General features: G+C 42.5%; 1 protein-coding gene across 1 annotated transcript in view; it reads right to left on the minus strand.

Annotated features, from left to right (window-relative positions):
* Positions 1 to 7,506: 7,506 nt before the first annotated feature.
* PER3 (period circadian clock 3) overlaps positions 7,507 to 19,887 on the minus strand; it is a 16,211-nt gene continuing 3,830 nt past the window's right edge. The window contains 16 exon segments of the mRNA XM_010145358.1: positions 7,507 to 7,602; positions 7,872 to 8,022; positions 8,631 to 8,808; positions 9,356 to 9,521; positions 10,632 to 11,365; positions 11,876 to 12,127; positions 12,729 to 12,932; positions 13,381 to 13,508; positions 14,128 to 14,272; positions 15,134 to 15,260; positions 15,995 to 16,120; positions 16,408 to 16,513; positions 17,411 to 17,567; positions 17,801 to 17,907; positions 18,316 to 18,394; positions 18,766 to 18,908. Of these exon segments, the coding sequence (XP_010143660.1) occupies positions 7,507 to 7,602; positions 7,872 to 8,022; positions 8,631 to 8,808; positions 9,356 to 9,521; positions 10,632 to 11,365; positions 11,876 to 12,127; positions 12,729 to 12,932; positions 13,381 to 13,508; positions 14,128 to 14,272; positions 15,134 to 15,260; positions 15,995 to 16,120; positions 16,408 to 16,513; positions 17,411 to 17,567; positions 17,801 to 17,907; positions 18,316 to 18,394; positions 18,766 to 18,908 (2,899 nt within the window).

Genomic DNA, 19,887 nt, shown 5'->3' on the forward strand with positions numbered 1-19,887 from the left:
ACAGGAAAAGAAACTCTCCCTGACTTTGGTTGCATAATTTATACAGATGTCTGAAAACATGTATATAAATTTGCTTGATTTAAAAAGAGAAAAGAAATGCAAAGACAGCTGCTAACTTTAGACTCTACGCTACTTGGAAATTAATAAATTCTTGATGTTTTGCAATTATGCTGTGGGCTGTGTGGTATTCTCTTACAGTTCAGCACAGCAGGAAAAAAGTGATGGGACAAAGAGATAAATATGCAACACGAAGAGAACTCTGGCAGGGGAAGCATAGTGTCCCACGAAACCTCCCAGGAGAGCAATGCCTCAACTGTGTCTAGGTCAAGAGGCAAGAGGACTTTATCCTTTGTCACTTGATCACTTGACATAGACTGGGGTGCCAGGAAGAAAGGGTCATTGCTGCACTCCCCGATGATGCTGAGCTGGTGAGGGATGGCAGCTGAACAGTCCCCCATCCCTGGCTGCCATCCCCAAGGCACAACAAAAACAATAAGCAGTGTCAGGACCAAGCATCTGCTCCCCCTGCCCCTCGAGCTGCTTCTCTTGGTCACTCACAAAGCAAGGCCCACAGGTCTATTTCTTTGCAGCCCCCTGCCTAGTCCCCAGCAGCCCACGACAAGAGGGTTGCTCGTGCATAGCGTGGGCTTTACGAGCTGTGCCAGACTATCATCAAGCACAGCACGGGAGGGAGGTGAACATCATGGTTGTCAATGCAGACAGTCAGTGGAGGGTGACAGGGATGACGAACTTAAGAGATTACATGACCGAGACCTGCGCTTACAGAGGCGGTACGCTGATACACGGACACAGATCACCAGTGCTACTAGCACAAGCCACCTCCTGCTTGGGCACTCAGGGGCAGGGAGATTTGTTCCCCTGAGCCACCACATGCTTCTTATAATGTTGCTGTATCTTGGCCTCTAAAAAGACAAAAGCACAGCTACAAAAGGGTTCTAGCCTGGCTCTTTTGCACGCGCAGTACCAGCTTTCTCCATTCCAGGTACTTCCCGATAGTATCTGCGATCAGTAGAGCTAGAGTCAGGAATCGCCTCTGGCAGATGGCCATCGTGGTAACAGGCACAAACAGTCTGAGCTGTGAAGCCCTACCTTGTTCACGACATACTCCACATGAATCTTGTGCTAATCAAGGCTCACGGAAAGCTTGAAGTAAACTTCACCTAACGGTGATACACATGCTACACTGATCTCAGTAAGATACATCATAAATCTTTGACTGTGCTGTTTAAACAAGGCCTACGGGCTTGATATAGCTTGCTCACGTCACATAAATTGTAAGACAGATGAAGCCAGCTATAACAAAGAAGAAATGTCCTTACAAACACACTATGATGCACTATGCGGCTGTTTGAAACCTTCTGAACTTTCATCCCTCTCTGACACAACGGTGCAAGTCAGTGCCTGTCTGGAAATCACTCCTTTCCTGCCACCTCACCAGTCAATAAAAACTTGTGGAAGACTTCAAATTTATCTGAATGAGTAACCATCTAAGATAGATTTATTTCATAGACAGGAAAAGACATAGAGCGTACAAAGACTGGGGAAAAAAAATCTGTATCTGTTCAATTCCACCTCAAAAATTTGAAACATAAAGCAAAATAAACCCACAAAGAATAATACTAATAAAAGTATTACAGGTATTAAGTTCACTAGCCACCTACAGAGAATAATGGAACGAAGAGAGCTGTCGGGCAGTAAGGACAGAGTCAAGATGAGGTAATAAACCCTCAAACTGTTTCAGTTTTCAATACTGCAAAAATCCTTGCTAGTAGGTACAGCACCTAAAGCAGCAACACTCAAACGTCTGTGTTCACGCTAGGCCAAAGCGCAGCAGCCGGGACTGGGGTGGGATTCAGCTAATTCTCATCCAGCAGAACTTCAACAGAGCCTGAAGCTTCCAGTCATTCACAGTCCTCGCCTCTGGCAGAAGGGAGCTCAGGCTGATCTTTGGACATGACCTGTAGTTCTCAAAAATACGATTGTTCGAGACCCTATTGTACACCTGGCTGCTCCTTCCTGAAGGAAGGATTCGTGGAAGGCATCAGATAAACTCAGTTCCAGGGCCCGGGTTTGCAACACAGAGGGGCAAACTCTGCTCCTCCCCATCCTGCTATAGCCTACAGCTCCTGCTAGCTTTTACCTCCAAGTTTCCCCTCTCTTGTGCAGGCCAGAGACAGGAAGGCTGGAGCTGTCAGAGAAAACTAGAGATTGTAGAGGCGAGGGTGACTGTCTTCCCACCAGACAGGGCAAAGCTCTTGGAGCTGGCGGCAAGGTGTGAACGCAGCCGGGGCAGCGAGCCGCAGGAGGGCTGTTTCTGCCAGCCTGAGCCTGCCTGTTAACGGTTTTGGGCAGCAAACGGGAGCCGAGCAGGCAGGCTCCCCTTTGAGCTGCACGCCGCAGGAGTGCTGTTTCTGCCAGCCTGAGCCTGCCTGTTAACGGTTTTGGGCAGCAAACGGGAGCCGAGCAGGCAGGCTCCCCTTTGAGCTGCACGGGGGGCACTATGTGGTGTATATTCTGGAAGTTAATGCAACTGTGGAGCAAACCTACCACAGAAAAGCTATGGTCCCATTACTTTTGAGACTAGCATGAGTAAGCATCACAGGTCCAATACTTAACTCTCACCATCGGCCAAAAATACAGCAGCACATCATTCAGCTCACCTTTGAGATCCACGCAGAGGGGAACGCTACGGGTTTTTAACCGCGAGCAAGAACGTCAGCTGACAGGCAGATGACTGCTATCGACAAACCAGCCACGCAGCTGGACCGACGCTGCCTAGATCTCTGATAATAAAAACACAGCACAAGCTTGAACTCTTCCATTTCACGAGGCTATTCACTTATAATTTTTGGACGAAAAATACCTGGGTAAGTCGGCTCACGTTTCTAAGTATGTTTAAAATGACTAAATCACCCTTTAAAAAATTATTAAAACATGACCAAAACCACATCCAATGTTATCTTCGAGATGCTTGTATTTCGAGGAACTGCGTCACTTACCTTGCCAGAAGCACCTTCAGTTCCATACTTATCTAAGATTCCTTCTTCTCCGATTTTAGTAAGACGCTACATCTTTTATTCTGTACCTTGCATTCCCTGCAGTGACTTTGCCTTTCTCCTGCAGGCTGCTTTAAGCACTGTTGACCACACTTCTCTTTAAAGTCCCTTAAAGCAGAAGATGATGAGCAATTTGTTTCTCTGCAATTGAAGTTAAGAACTGCATTGCTCTATGAGACATCCCTGCGAATTAAACCTATCAGTTGTTTCTTTGTACCTCCTCTAGAACACAAGTTTCAGTATGGTGGGGTCAAAGTGCTCCCAGGGTGTTTATTATTCACCTTTTCTAACAAAATCAGCGCAGGCAGCAGCTTTAAATCCTGCATGCCAAACCCCAAGGGGTTACACATCCAAATATTCAGACTCCAAAGGTACTTGCCGTTCTTTGTGGAATGCAATTAGAAATAACACGTCCTGAACTGGGCAAGGCAGAGCAAGATAAAAACCCAGGATGAATGGCCACTACACGACCATTTTCACTTACACTCACAACCTCAACACCTACGTACGATCAGAAAAATTGTAATTAGAGAGAGCATTTTCCCAAAAGTCTATTTTCTAGAAGCTACCAAAGAAAACACACCTGAAACAGTTCTTTGCAGCATATTTTTCTGTTTTATTTATAAAAACAGAAGCTCCTTTGAAGTGTACAGTTAAAATCACAACTGTAAATTCAACCACAGCTAAATGTTATTTCAATAAAATATTCTTATCAACTGATGTAAAAATTCATTCAATTGTGATTTAAAACTCTGTTCAGCTGGAAGATAAACTTACCAATATATTACTCATTCTGTGAATATTTATCGCTTTGTAAAAATACACGAGGGTCCCTCCTGTTCAGAGTAATGCCATGAAAATATCTGCGCATCAACTCATGTTTTAAAAACATAGCTGTATTTATGAATACAACAAAAAAAAATTGCCAGTGAAATCACCAAGGGTTTCCAAACTGCTGAGGCCCCCACAGGGGGTAGTAAATGCATCATCACTGTACTTACATGTTTTCCCTTTGATCATCAAAAAGGTGACCTCCCAAGCAGCTCTGAACTGTCTGTAACATTTAAATGATGCCAGGCAAAACAAAGTCACATAAACAAAACAGCATGTGCAAATCTGGCTGCAAGACTTACTCCGTCGGTCTTTCTGATCAGAACTGGATCTTCCTTCAACTACTTCAGCAAACTGCAAAGACTGAAAGATTAACATAAGCTGAAGTGAAAACTACCGGTTCCTGAAAACTCAGGGAAACAAGGTCCTTCCCCAAAGGCTTGATAAGGTATTTAATCACAAGATGTTGTGTTTCTACCGGGGTAAAGAGTAGCTTGGGAAACTGTTTTTTTTGTCCAAAACCTGGCAAGGTCTCGTAGTCAAGACCATTTGTGGTTTTGTGCAAATAACTTAGTTTCATCGTCACACAGGGCACTGATTCACCTCTTCATTCCTCTTATATTGTTCTCCCATACCAAATTTTTTTCCATAATCCAGGACTAATGTAGTCCCACACAAGGAATCTTGCATCGAAAATGTAGCCAGGATTACAAACGTTGAATTTGAAAAACTCCTAGGCAAGCACACCTTCATTACGTACAGCCAGAGGGTACAGAGTTCACAGCACTACAGACACTGCCCAGCACTTCTGCTGCTGTACGATCCTCCCGGGCACAAATTCATAGTAGTAGGTGGTACAAGAAGGGTTAACTTATCCAAACATATTAAATGTGGGTTTTTTTTTATCAACTTTCTAAGGACAGGTGAGAACCTTGACCACTGTAGCAAAGACAGCACAGGATACAGCGAGTTACACTCCTGGATCTGGTGTGAACTGGGGGTGTGCCCCTGGGCGAGCCCTTTGTGCCTCTGCCTGCCTCTTTTCCACAACCGGGACAACCACAGTCACCTTTCTGACGTGTTTCCAGACCTAGGGATGAAAAGCGTTATTCAAGTGTCAGGGACATATCACCATTCTCCTCAGCTACGTCCCACTGGTCTGTAAAACGGATGTTGTACGCCTGCCAAGACACCACAAACCAGCTCGTTTTCATCCTCAGGAAATAAAGCACAGCAAGAGCCGATGATGTGAACATTCTTTCTGGCTTACACTTTTAAACTATTTTGAAGGAGGCAGCTGTCCTCACCTGGAGTATTCAAATTAACGTATTTCACTAAGTCTCAAAATCCATTAACGCAGCCATTTTAATTTAAGCTCAGCTAACTAGAATGGATTCTAGTGCATCAGCCTAATTTGAGTTAAGTTAGTTAAGAAGCTTCCCAGGTAAGAAAAGAATCTATATACAAAGCATCTTGTTACACGGTTTAGAGGAAATTATTTTAGGTAGTGCAGTTGTAAAGCAGAATACTCTATCTGGAAAATGTTGGAAAAAGATGAGGGAAGAAGATAAGCCATTGCCCACATTTTCCTAGACAAGTACATAACTTGTTACACGTAAACATCTATCGCAGTCTCTCATTTTAAGAAATATTTGAAGTTTGAATACAAAAAGTACTGAGGATGTGTGGACCTCTGCTGATTTACACCACAAGAAAAAACAAGTCTGAGCTGAAAAAACAGAAAAAGAAATGCAGCTTCAGAATAAATAGAAAGCAATAGGTACAGAGAAGGCAAGCACACCGTAAAAAAAAAAAGAAAAAACCAATGCCTGAGTCAAATTAGACTTGAAAACTTAAAATCCTGTAGAAACACTTTCCTTGAAATAAGCTTTAATGACAAAGATTTGTCACTGAATTGATTTTTAAAAGTACCAAAAGCCGTTAGATAAATACAGTTTTCCTTCAATGATCGGCAGATCACAGTATTTTTAACCTTCTCAACAACTGGAAGATGTGCAGTAAACGAAAACGAACAAGTGAAAATCCTTCACCTGGCAGAGAAGGAAAAGTTACACTGTACAAAAGGGTGAATAATGACTTACATTCTGAACGTCTGTTGAGAAGGTTAAGATGATTTAATACCACCACAAGGAAAATCCGACTATAGCCAGCTTCTGATAAACAAAGGGGAAATCTGGCCAAATTTGCTGGGTTTTAGCAAAGCATGTCCTGTTTGAAGAGCACTTTGAGACACTCAGCTCTAAGCTAGAAGTATTAACATGAGAAAAAGTTCCTTTTACATACTAAAAGAGAAAGTGGTTACTACTTTCTAAACAACAAACACTATGTACAAACTCATTTTTCATCCATGGATTTCAACAACCATTGTAAGAAAGGTTAAAACTTGTACAGGAGGTCAACAGCGATAAGAAATAATGAACGTGTGACTTGATGTTCAAGCCTGGCTCCACAACATGCGCCTTCCCAAGAAAGCAGAAGAAATGAAGCCCAATCTCCTTTTGTTTCTGGCATCACCACAACAAAAACAAAACAGGGAAATGGCTTAAAATTCCCTATTCACTGTGTCTGGATTCAACTCATCTAACTACTCTAATAAAGCAACAAAAAAAACGTTAGGACACAAATTTGCCTCCCAGAGTGCTAGTAACGTACGATAAAAGATTGCCTGTAGCTGCTTGAATTGATAACTAGGCTACAGTGCCCTGATAGAGGTGTTCCATGGGTGTTTTATTAAAAAGCAGCTCCTGTATAAGGAAATAACTCCTAAATTGTTACTTCTGGGGTGGTTTTTTGGATTGCTCTTTATCATTTAATCTCTAGCAGACTGCAAGCCATTTACCCTCAATTAACTTTAAATACTGATCTGGAGAAACACAGCTTTAAAAGCAAAAGCTATAAAACAGCTTGGTTCCAAAACATCACGAAAAACATAGGGAATAGCTTTGTTTCTTTTCACTTTTTATTTTTTAGATGGGCACAAGCTGGTGAAAGGCATTTTGATGCAGAATAACTTGGCCAGTTTTCAGCTGCTCATTAAAAACCCTACTGGACTCTTAAACCAGCTACGGTGATTTTTAGAGCCTTAGGGCCTTCAGTTTAGACCTTTAAATATTAAACAACAAAAGTGAAGAGCTGTCTGTTGTAGCTCGGCTTCAGTGCTGGTTTCAACACATCTACCTTACTTGGAGAGCAAAGATGCTCTGATCTGTCAGGTTCATCACTGCAGATTCCTAACCACTGTGTCTTTCCAGACTTGCCAAGTTCAGACAGACAGACAAAACCCAAAACGCCTTTGTATTTTGCTCATCATGAGCAATCAAAAGTTAGAAACATAATCCATTCTGCGTCAAGTCTGTAAGGTCAGGAAGGGAAACAGTCTCCCAGTGGAAGATTGTCTTCAAAGTCATGCCAGGAGCGGAGGGGTAATGGAGGAAGATTTAGTTTCACATGTGCAGCTGCTAACGTTGGGAAGAGACAGCCAGGTGGATTCACTGCTAGTGCGTAGCAAAGCCAGAGGAAAAGAAAACGGGTATTACACCAAGCAGTTTTACTGACGCAAGTGCTGATGTCTTCAGCCTTACAGGAGTGGAGGCGATTTTCCTTTCTTCTCCGCACTGCCATCAGCCACTGCAGTCTCACAGCTCACTCCCCTGATGTCACATGTAACACAGCCCTTTAAAAAGGAACAAGAACATAATAATTTGAATTCTTCTTTTTATGACTATATTTCAAAGAGTCAAATTGTGATAGCACAATCTTGTTACAATCTCTTGAAACTCCTCACCAGTGGGCTGAAATCGCTCCAAAAGCAGAAATTAGACAGATCTCTTATTTGCAGAAGCAGGTGACCCCAGCACTGTAAGACCGCAGCGGTTAGAAAAGGCACTGCCTCTGGCTAGCCACGGCAGGAATACGCTGCCGATTCCTTTCACAACTCCTTACCTGGGTGCTGATTTGCAGTGGGACAGTCTGGGTCCGGATCCATGTATGCACCTCCGCCAGCTCCTTCTTTTGCCCTTCCGTGAACCAAGGCTGCTGCTTTCGCATGACTGTCAGCTTCTCCAGGTCCTCCTTTAAAACTTCCTCTTTACTTCTGCAGGTAACAAACACCTGTGAACGCAGCTGCTCTGAACGAAGCAAGGCAAGCACTGACTACAACCCCCCCGGGAGAGGCTCTTCACCAGTATCTAGGGATGATATCTAGACAGCACCAGCAGCTGGAACGTAACCTCACCTTGTTAAACCTTACTTGCTTTGTAAGGCTTCTTTCAACACTGGTCTAACTGGATTTTGGGGTATTTGGTATGGGGGGGTTTTGTTTTATTGTTTTGAGTTGGGTTTTTTTTTAATGTGGAATCTCATTACAAATTATATATAAGCTAATTGCAAGAAACTTGCAAATAACATGTAAGTATTTTTCCTCCTTTATGCATTCAAATGACAGGACAGTAACCAAGGAAAATAAGGACAATCCTCTTAACACTTCAGCAAAAAGGTTACACGTTACCATATTTTAACTGACAGGGAAAACGGGGAAAAAATAGACAAAAGTAACCAGGGCTTAAAATGCACGAACAATAAATTAACACGCCTTCTTGGAGTTTCATTGGTACGTGCACTGTTTACACCGTCTCATTTTTAATTCTACAGTTCTACGCACAATTCCAAACAACATGTCAGAAATAGTTGATGTTTTCCAACCTGTTTGGCATTTGGTAAGTCATTAGAACTTGCTCAGGTGTGTGATCCATCATCACCCAGGCTGACTCATGTTTGGATTTATGAGCTGTCCCTTTTTCCTCTGCTTCCCGATTCTTCTCTTCTTTAGAAGCTTCAGAAGAATCATTACTGGCAAAATACTTGCTGCTTTTCCCACTACCTGCTGAGAATTACCATGAAAAAAAATGAATGCAGATACCTGAGAGCTCCTAGTAATTCAGCACAAAAGGTAAAAATCACCAGTGTATTCCTGCAAGCTAGTTCTGTAATATGGAGACAGGTACTCCCAGATAGCTGCTGTAGCCATTACTGCTATTGAGAATTCAAAGATAAAGAGCATTCTATTAAGTTACTCAAGGTCTCCAAAGCTCTACTCACTCATCTCAACATTAACTGGCTCAGCTTTTCTGTTTGAACAGGTCCAGCTCTAGGCAGATTTACCTTTACACACAAGATGTAAGCTAGTATCTAACGCAGAGAAAAGCAATAATGAGCAAAATGGAAGTGACTTACAAGGTAAAGGAATAGCTTCTTGGATTCCCATTTCCAACTACAGTGACTCAAACTTGGCTTCAAACACTGAAAGCTGATGAAAAGTGAAGACTACAGCTCCTCTTACTAGGATTTCCATTCCCATGTCTTGTCAAGAATTACCCCATGTCAGCCAGCCATCTAGCACCAAACATCCAGGTCTCCAGCTTCCCTACCTGTGCCACAACCAGATGTCTCATTGCAGGAAGAGCCTAAAGAACCAGATAAAGCTGATGCTGCTGACCCTGTACCCGACTGGGAGTCCTCATATAGCGAGCGGTCAATAAATTCATTAGAAGCACAATGGCTAGCACTGTTACCACTGTCTTCCGAATTGTTGTCCTGGAGACGAAAATCAAAACACACACATCCATGGAAGTTACATTTAAGTTTGAGAAAGGAAGTTCATGCATTTACTGAATTTGTCACATGTTGACTAAGTTCTCACATCAATTCTCTAGGTTTGGAGTTTCTGGCTCTGAAAATAAATGGCGGTCCAGAGCTCAGGATAACACTCTTCACGGGTGAAATCAAGAAGCATCTCGACTCTAGTTTACTGGTTTCTGCTGCAGATCCTTCCCCACTGTGTCAAAACATCGTACTGTTGCATTAAGTCAGTATTTTTTGCTGACAAGAGAGCAGGTTTCCGCTCCCTTCACGTCCTCTTAGATGGCCTGGCGCAGCCACACACATCAAGCAATGGTGCACTACAGGGAAAATGAGAGTCGTCCCCTGATTCACCTTGTGAAGCTCACCGCTTCGGCAGCTACAGGTACAGCAACTCCCCTTTCAGGACCCTACCCTGCAGTTTCAGCTGATCCAGCCTTTCCAGCCCAATCTGGATTCAGGAGCCAACATTTTTTTCCTTGCCTGCAGAGCTCAGATTTCTGCCTCTGAGTTTACCGCGGAAGTTGGAGAGGCCTTTTCTATGCCCATGTATGGAAACCGACCCACACGGATCCCTGTTCTTCGTTCATTAGCTGCATCCCTGGGAGACAGAGGGAGTAATTAGAAGCGTATCTTCCCTTTGTTTTGGTTCTCCACAGAGACTGTGGGACTGGCTAAAAAAGGATGTGAATTGCGCAGCACTAACCAATTTCCACATGCATATAAGCCCCAAACCCAAACTTCTGGCCAACACTTTAACTGAAAAGGCTGCTGCTAAAATGCTGAGCAAAAGCAGCTTGTGGCAGCCTAGACCAGAAGATCTCACACTTCTGTCATTTGCTAAGTGCCAACACTGTACTGTTACGAGTTCCCACGGGCGCAAGTATAAACAGCTTTTTACACCTCCTATGCTCTCTGTGCCCTGCAGTCCACACAGCACAGCCACTGAAAACAGCAGCTAACAACATCTGGTGACCTTGAAACACAGATCATCATCACCGATTCTGGGGACTGAACATCATGACAGTGAGTTTCTCCTCTACGTTAAAAATTCATGCTACTTACACGTTTAGCTTCTGCATGTGCTTTAACATCGGTACTAATGGAAAGCTCCATAGGTTTTGGCAGCTCTTCCTGAAGCAAATTCAGCTGAAGCGGGGAGCTGCTCCGTGAGCTGCTCAGCAGCAGGGCCTGTTGCTGCTGGCCCTCTGGCTGGTCCTTCATGGATGTGGCAGAAGAGGCTGGGAAGGGCTGATCCACAGAGTGCGGTGCTATTTGCGATCGAGCACAAGGAAGTGGGGCTGGGGGCAGTGTAGTGCATGGATATGAAGGGGGACAAACATACTGAGGGCTAGGAAGAAAGACATAGTGAGGCATCTGAGCATACATGGGGAAACCCTGAAAAAATACAGCCATAAATGTGCCTATGTTTGGGGGATTAAGTGCTGGGCATGACTGTGCTCCACAGCACAGTTGTGATGATGACAAGGACTCAGGTTTTAACGAGTGAAGGGCATGCTCCTCTCCTACAGAGGAGGCTGGAAAACCAGAGAGAGGACCCGAACAGACAGGGGATTCCATAGGAGAAAGGACATTCATACTGGAGGAGCTCAGGTAGGACACTTCTGAGGGAGAGAATGACTGTTTCTGAACTGTTTTCTTCTCACATGAAAGACTATTTCTATTTTTACTAGAAGAGTGGCTATCTGAGGACTGTCTCTGAGGTTTCTGGTGCTTCAGTTTTCCATGTTTGCCTTTTTTACAGCTAGCTGGGCTCATCTGCTTTGAAGGGGTATCTCCTAAGGAAGAAGAAAAATAGACACGTTTACTGAAATGACAGACCTAGGGAAAAAGAAAAACAAAGAAAAAAAGGAGGAAAACATCCTGATAAGTGAGTGTGGCTTATTCAGAAAGATGACTTTCCTCTGGATAATTCTTCCATACGCTACAGAGATGGATTTGCTGACATCTACAATATTTTTATTCAGGTCATCAGTTTTCTTACCAATCATTTTGGCTTATCCCATCATATCTTCTACATTCCTTCAAGGCAATAAACTGCTTGGAATTTGCAGGGTTTCTTGCAATAATTACCTGGTTTGTGAAAAGTCTAAGACAGCAACAGCCAAGATGCAGCAGACTTTGTGTGCGCGTAGTGCTGTTGCCGAGCCCTAGCAAAGGATATACTCTGTTTGCAGCCACAGTAAGTGTCCTATCACTAAATCACACAAAGGAGAATCAGACCCCACTGCTAGGTTAGTCTTTGTAAGTCACCTAGTAAGTCCTTACTTCTCAAAGCTGCTGCCTACCTTGGCCACAGGAATGTCTGTTGTTAGTTCTGCTCCCCTGTTGAAGGTAAGTCCTAAATGGAGAGAGCAAGATCCTCTGGCGGAACTTGTCAACGTAGTTCTGCTCCTCCTTTTGAGTGTGGGCTGACAAGGTCTCTTTTGTTAGCCCAACTGGCTTTAAGTCCTCAGGCACCACAGTGAGACTCTGAGCATTCACAGAAGGCAGCTCAATTTGTTCACTTCCAACAGGAGTATCCTCCATTGTAGTCACTTCTTTGAAGAGGGAAGAAAATAAATCACTCTTTGCATCTGCTTCTGATGTCAACTCCCACAACACCCAGAGGGTTACACAGAAAACAATCTCATCCGAGCCACCGAGCAGATACAGGCTGCAGAGGCAGGGGGAGAAAACACCCTTTACACTCAAATACACAAACATCAACTGAGCAATTACTTTACATGGTCTGGAAAACTTCAAATTCACTTTGAAGTTACAGAGGCACTACTTTCTTCATATTTTGTTAATACTATAGCAGCAAATACTCATTTTTATGCTTCTTTCTGCATTAAAGTAACACTGACCCATTAGTAATTTTTATTTTAATGCTCAACAGCTAAAAGCACATTATTGTGTTTGAGGTATATCTGATTAAGTTAAAGGGGAAAGGAAATAGTGCACTCTGTTAAAACTACGTTTTATTAAAATACTGTTAAAATTTCCAGGCTCGAGTTTTCTTCACAGTGTCCCTAGAAGAACCTTCATTATATTTCAGAGTTCATATTCATGAGAACGTATCTCAAACAGACAAAACTTTCTTATGGGGTACTTCAGTCTGTGTAAATTTAAAAATTAGCGAGTCTAGTCCCTGTTTACCTGATTCAGGGTGTGGGACATGCACTATAGTGCTGCTGTAACTGCACTGGCTGGTGACAGACACCACGCTGGGAGCCTTGTTGGACAGGGTCAGGTCTGCCAGAGGAGCTCCCACCAAGCCTGCAGCTGTCTGGTCTTTCAGCATCTCTTCCTGGTCAGCAGATACTGGAGTTTGGAGGTTAACTGCTGAAAGCATAGTGTTATCTGCATTTGTAAACGACAAAGTTTCTACAAGGAATTTCATTCCAAGCACTGTTTCCAATTCATCAAGCCTGACTGATTCAGAAACAACCAGTAACCATGCAGACTATTAAACAAGACAGTCTTATCTACAAATAAATGTAACATTGATATGCCAGTGTAATGTCAGCACATACTAAACGTGGCACAAAATGAGGTCACAGAAGGTTCATCAGCAACAACAATTAATAGTTCTTCTGATGCATTCTAATTAAAAGGCTTAATATTGTAGCTTATGCTTAAATGTGAGATCTAGACAAAGTAGCAAATATTACCACACAACCAAAATAGCTGTGCTGTTAGTATGATAACGATTTAAAACGTGGACACAAATCTTGGAGCATTTAACAGTGGCACATAAACACAGCGGTTGCTGGGGTTCTGTTATGACTGTCAGTGTACTTTGTGTTACCTTCCAGTGCTTCCACTTACTGCTGACTTTGCTGGACTTGCTTATCATCTTCTGAAGATGACGATGAAGTATTTGCAGAAGATTTGCATTTCCTTTTCAATGCTGGAATACTGCAGCTCTCTAGATATCTGAAATAAAAGCGTATCACAGGAAGCTCTCCCTGCTTTGCGCTTTTTTTCCATTTGGAGGCACAAATATTTGAACAATCCAAACTGGAGATCCATGGGTTGTTACCTAGTACTCTAAATTTACTGCAGGAAGCTCTGGACACATATCTGCTTTTGAAGGAGTATTTTAAAGAAAATCAATTACTCATTAAAAAAGAAAGAAAAAAAGAAGAAAAAAAAAAGACATTATTCACTGGGTTAAAACACTCTGATGTTTTATAAATTTTACCAATTTCTGTTTTATATGGATGTTCTCAAAGAGCTTATTGAGAAGATATGACATATTATGCCCATCAAAATTCTCTTACACGCCTGCTGCACCAGTGGTGAAACTAGCAGCAGTCAAATGTCAGTCGCTGCAACCAGAACGTCGGACTCTAAATTCTTCATTACTGTGTAATTCAGATTGACTGAGCATTGGGATGGATTGCCCAGAGAGGCAGAAAACTTCGCAACAATCCCAATCCAACCTCACAACTCAAACCCCAGACAGTTTAGACCAATGTAGACTGCTTGGGTATTTACCTTCTGCCACTTAGTCTTAAATTTTTATCGTTAAAATCACTGCACAGTTTATTACCTGATGATATTATCAACACAATTGATCTGCTGATAGGAAGGAACACGCGGAGTCTTCTTTGAATCATCATAAAACGCATTGCCTGGTTCTTCTGGGCTGTCGCTTCTCATTGTCTGAATAAAACAGGAAGCAGTGTTTCTCTCCCCTAGAAAAGAAGAAACCCCCAAAGGCTCCTATCGAAGGCATCAAAACATTACGCCCCAAGACGGGCCCATATATTTATACATTTGCAAGCATATATACGTTACACAGGGATATACGGTCCATGACAACAGAGCTCTCATTACTAAGTTATTCTGCATTTTCATCTCAATTCACATGTTTTGAGGCAGGGGAGGGAGAAGGGGAATCCAGCCTGTTATGGAACGTAGCACAGATACACTGGTCAGAGTAGCAGCCGCATTCGCAGCGCTGTTCTCTTACCAACAAGACTAGGAGTTCATTAAACCTTCCGTAGAGAGCATCGCAGTGCACAGTGGTTTAATACAGGTTCCTGTGATATTTGAGGAAGCATCCAGCTTTCTCTGTACAGTTGTGCTAGGTACCAACTGCAAATAATGTGCATTAGCACAATATGAAGCACTCAGCAACTAGACCACTGCTTCAGTGGGAAGTGGGACAGTGTTTTCCAACCCATGGATTGTTTCCGAGAGTGAAGTAACTAAGGGAAGCTTCCATAGCAGACATACACTTGCTACAAGCAAGTCTGCAATTTCACTAGAAAACGTAAAAAATAAAAAAAAGTAAAAGTCTATTAACCTAGAAAGAGACAGATATGTTCCTCCACAGGTCAGGGAGCAGTTACCAAGCTACTGCATCTGCTGAGGTTTTATTTGGGTTGAGTTTTGGGTTTTGTTTTGGTTCGTTTGTTTAAAAACCAAAACACTTCCCACATTTAACCCATGCTAAAATGCTGTCTGCAGTTCTTCAGCATAACACCAGCCAGCCGAACTCAGACCTACAGGAGTCCAGGGCACCAAAAAGGACCGTAATTGCAGGAACTTACCTCCTAGCGTTTCTGAGCTCACAGCCTGCTCGTTTCCGTTCTGTGGCTTGCTCCTCGATGCAATATACAGCTGCTGTCCCAGATTCTTTATTCGGTTGACATCTGCACAAACTTGTTGCAATGTCATCTTGAGACACGTGAAAATGTGAAGTCAGAATAAAATGCATAAAATCAGGCCATAGGGGACCGTTAAGATGGGCTTAGACTCTGGTATTCTCCAAACTGAAAGGGAGTAGATGTCAGCCTAAGCCTGGTACCTACTGGAATTTGTAAATTCAGTGTACCTAATTATCATGGTTAATTAAATTATCTATGATAAAGCTCAAACAGCCTCAGCATTTGAATGTTTTAATGCTGATGCAAGCCTTCAGAGGGGGAATAAGCTGATGACTTACCCTGGAGCCTCACAAGGAAATTGGGTAATTGCAGTGGTTTTTTTAGGACAGCACTGCTCCCCCTCTCTTCTACAGCAGTTCTGCACCTACCTCTAGTGCCCTTCTTAAATCAGAAAATCCCATACAAACAGAAACGCCTCCACATGCACCAATCCTCTTTCTGGTTGCGTGGTTCTTCTGCTTTTTATTTCCATTATTTATTTGTTCCTTTGAGAGGGCTGATCTTAAGCAAGTCATCAATTTAATTTAGTGAACTACCATAGTAGTTATCTGCTCATTTTAGTAAGCAAAATAAAGAGCAAAAAACAAAACCCAGCATTCCGTAACTGACCAATTTAAGTATATTTAGCTTAAACATAGCTGTGTCTTCTCACTTCAGTAACACTCACAACGAGTAGTGCGGTTTTACATAGTAAAAGTTTTCATTTTTACTACTCTGCAGGCGGCGACACTTCTACGGACTTACTGGTTCTTGTATTTCCTCTGCACAATTCCCATTGGAGTCACTCGAAGATGCTATGCTGATATAGTGCTCATAAGAGCCATTGCTTCCAAGGCTTCCATAACCACTGGAAACGCTGCTGTGAACAGGCTGTATGAGGGGAAAAAGTGGTAATTAAAAAAAAATCATCCTCTTGGAGAACAAAAAGAGAACAATGTACTTTGCAACACAAAACTTCAAGTAAACAACGAAAATAAGAGAAAAGTCAGTATTGCTCTGGGCTCTACCAGTTGCTGGGGGAAGACTCTCTACCATGCTTAAAGCTCTTTCAGGATGCATAATTATCTTTCAACATAAGAGTCCTAGCAAATATGTCAAACACAATATCAATCCAGAATAGACCAGCCAGTGTTTTGAAACTATTTCACCTTCTTTACCTGCAGAAGCAGTTTGTAAATTTGTCCTTGCAATTCTCTTATCTCATTCTCAACACTGCTCACTACTTTACTTCTTGCAGCAAAGACATCTTCATTCAGAGGGCTTCTGGAAAGAGCCAACAACATTTCACCATTAGCTTTAATTGGATGAAGAAAAGCTAGTTACAAACAGAGGCAGAGCAGATTCTTTTTTAAATTATCATTAACTTATTTTGACGGTTCACTGATGCAAAACAAAGGGGTGACATCTATTCCTCCAGCAGCTCTGCTAGGGAGCGCAGTGCTGCGTGTGAAGCCCCTGGGGGGGTCAGTACACCAGCATAACAGCACAAGCTCAGGCTGACAAGTGTCTAGCCCTCTGCCTCGTTTACTCGGAAAACAAATTTACACCTCATCCCTAGAAAAGAAACCAGGTAAGAGGAAGGCAGACAGTCATATTTCCAAATCTCTTGGAAACTAAGGAGAAAGATCTGAAAAATTAACTTACACATTCAATGATAATTGCGTTTTTAAAATGCAAATAATTGGTAAATAAAATTTTGTATCCAGAGAATGTTCCAGAAGAAAACAAGCCATGAAGTGATTTTGGCTACATGTCTGTCAGTTAATGGTGGGGTTTTTGTGAGCCAATAATGAAGGAATGTCGACTCATTATTTACTAGTGATCTTTTTTACGTTGCTTTTTAGCTTTTACTCAGCTTCTCTAAAAGTGATACTTTGATTTAGACTGGCCCTTATCGCAGTACTTGGACCTGAACTATGTGCGAAAACATATGCTAAAATAAAAAAGGTGGCTTTGCCTTTTTCTTCCAAGTAATTTACTTATTTTCATACTTAATAAACAAGACTAATGCTGACCTGAAGGAACGGGCTGACAGATGCTAAGGCAGCCGACACAGACTGCAGGAGCAACATGATGTCTCTCGTTCAGTACTGAGACTGTTTTGATTTGTCGAGTATTCTATGAAAAGCACTTTAACAGGTAATTCTACAACTGACTTACGTCCGGACTTTGTGTCGGCCGATGATGAACACTACTTTCCTGCTCCAAGGGTTCACAAAACTGGACCAGCTGGTATCCAGTATGACATAATCCCCATTTTGAGTACAAAACCTAATAGGTAAATGTTCAAAAGGGGGTTGCCCAGCAAATTTCAGGACTGAAAAAAAATCAAGAAATGAGATTTAGTTTACATTACGACACAGCATGCAAGCACAAACACTCCTGGGGTCCTTTAAAACTCTGGGTCTGAATTTGCTTTGATCTCAAGTTCGTGGCTTTAATAAATTCATTTATTTTCATCCAGACTGAAGATCAGTCACATGTCAAGCAATGTGATACTGAAATAACATTCAAACCAGTAGAAACTCCTCTTAAAGCAACTGTACGTACTCTTCCGGTGAACAGCAATCATCAAAGGACGATCTTCAGGGTGCAAATACATCAGTATGGATGTTCCAATTAAATCCTGAGGTAAGTAACCCAGCAAAGGCACTGCTCTGAAACCCAAACACACCACCACCGATTAGAACATAGGTTTGAGTACTTACGTCCTTAATCCTTTGCTTGTCAGTGAAGTCCCCAGGCTCGACCTGTGGGGGTATAAACTAAGGCTACGGAACATTTCCCAGCCCATCTAATGGTCCTCCAGCGCAATGCAGACATGTAAATGTCAATGACAAACACCCCTGTGCCTGGAGACCTAACAGATTTCCACATTAAAAGGCCGTTTTGTCCATGGAGTTCTAGATGCTTCTCCATGAGTGGACTAGCACAAGACTACGCTGTTTAAATAACGAGAGCCAACTGCACAGTTCAACTACTTCACTTGGGTCTCCAGCTGCATCCCCAAAGGATTTTTTGCTACCTCTCCAGACACACTTCAGGTCTTAAGATTCAAACCTCACCTGTCATCTATGTCGAGAAAAACACATCCAGGGGTGTGAGTGGTGGTGAAGATTCTTTTATCCATAGGAATTCGAGGAGCTAATGGAAAAAGAAATATTTACTGAAACAAAATATGCACTAAGAAAACCTATCAATTACTTTTGCTTATGATAGAGAGTTATTGGTCCTGAACTTTTAAACTGTTTGCTGCGTTCTGACCAGTAACTCGTCCAAACATTACAAATTTTTAGGTGCTACGGACTTCTCTCAAAACCAAAAAGAGTGAGAAGAGGTCAAATGCTTTGGGGCCTTGCAAGGGCAGCACAGATGCTCTGGATTTGCATGCATGTGCACTCCTGGAAGTTACAGGAGTGAGACTAATCCAGCACAAGTTCTAAACCAAGGAAGCAGACTCTCACAGACTGCATTCTCCTGTTGGCCTGGGTTTGGACTGGAGTCTCCTGACTTACCTTCATACCCAGAGTGAATTTTCTCAGCCAAAGCTAAGCAGCAGGATTCTGCATCCACATGCACAGAGGTACACACATGGACCAAGTACGGGGTGATTCGGAAGGGGTAACAACGCGTTTCTTGTGCTTGATCTTTACCACCCCTGAGGAAAAGTAAAAGGGATTAACACCCTTGCTTCAAGAGGCAGATACTTTATCCCAGGGCTCATAGCTCACAGCCCTGCGCAGGAAAGTTACGCTGAGCACACAGACCCAGCTAATCAGAACCTCCCAAGGTCCTGTGCACATTCGCTTGTGATCCCAGGCCAACACATGCAGCAATACTGACCCACTCCCCTCAAAACCAAGTAGGTGTTTTGTCTCCAACACCTGCACTCAGAGGCTGCTTGAGAAATGCCATTACTCTAACGAGACCACCTCCTAATTCTCAGCCCAAGTGCATTCCTGAGAACCGTTCATTTGGTCTTGTGCTCTCCTTCAAGTTAAGCAGTTCTTTCTGTTTGTTGTTTATTCTGTACCATTTTTAGGAAAAAAAAAAAATCTGTCTCTCTCAAGTTTTGTTTCACTGACCTACACAAGTGAGACTCCTTCAGCCTCTGTTCACAAATAGTTGTTATTCTTTGACTGTCCTTCTCCCCTGAGAGATGAGATATGAGATCTTAACCAGGGCTTTGTAATTAGCAGCTGCCTATTTCTCTTTCAAGCACTTTTACAACTGTTATAATTGCAACTCTGACAGAAAGAACAGAGATAAATTTTTGGATATTACCACTTACACTAAAAATCACTTTCTTATTCTACGCTTTGTTTTGTAAAATGTGTCTAGAGAGAAGTTAGTGTCACAAAACCTGCTACTGACAGCTCCCCCTTATGGAAAAAAAAAAAGAGACAAATGGAAATTTGATACAGCAGAAGTTTAACCCACAAAAAACTCCCATTTTCATACTTCAGCCTAAAGCGTGCTTGTGAAAAAAGGTATTTTAACGCAGGAAGCCCCCACAAAATCAAAAGGATCTGTTATGTAAAGGAAGGAGACACATCATACAAAAATCTGAAGAAAAAAATACTGCAAAATTGCTATGTGTTCAGCTGTGTTCATTGCAAGTGCCGAGAGAAAGAGTG

Source organism: Buceros rhinoceros, unplaced genomic scaffold, assembly GCF_000710305.1.
Source record: "Buceros rhinoceros silvestris isolate BGI_N320 unplaced genomic scaffold, ASM71030v1 scaffold12121, whole genome shotgun sequence".
Taxonomy (NCBI): Eukaryota; Metazoa; Chordata; class Aves; order Bucerotiformes; family Bucerotidae; genus Buceros; species Buceros rhinoceros.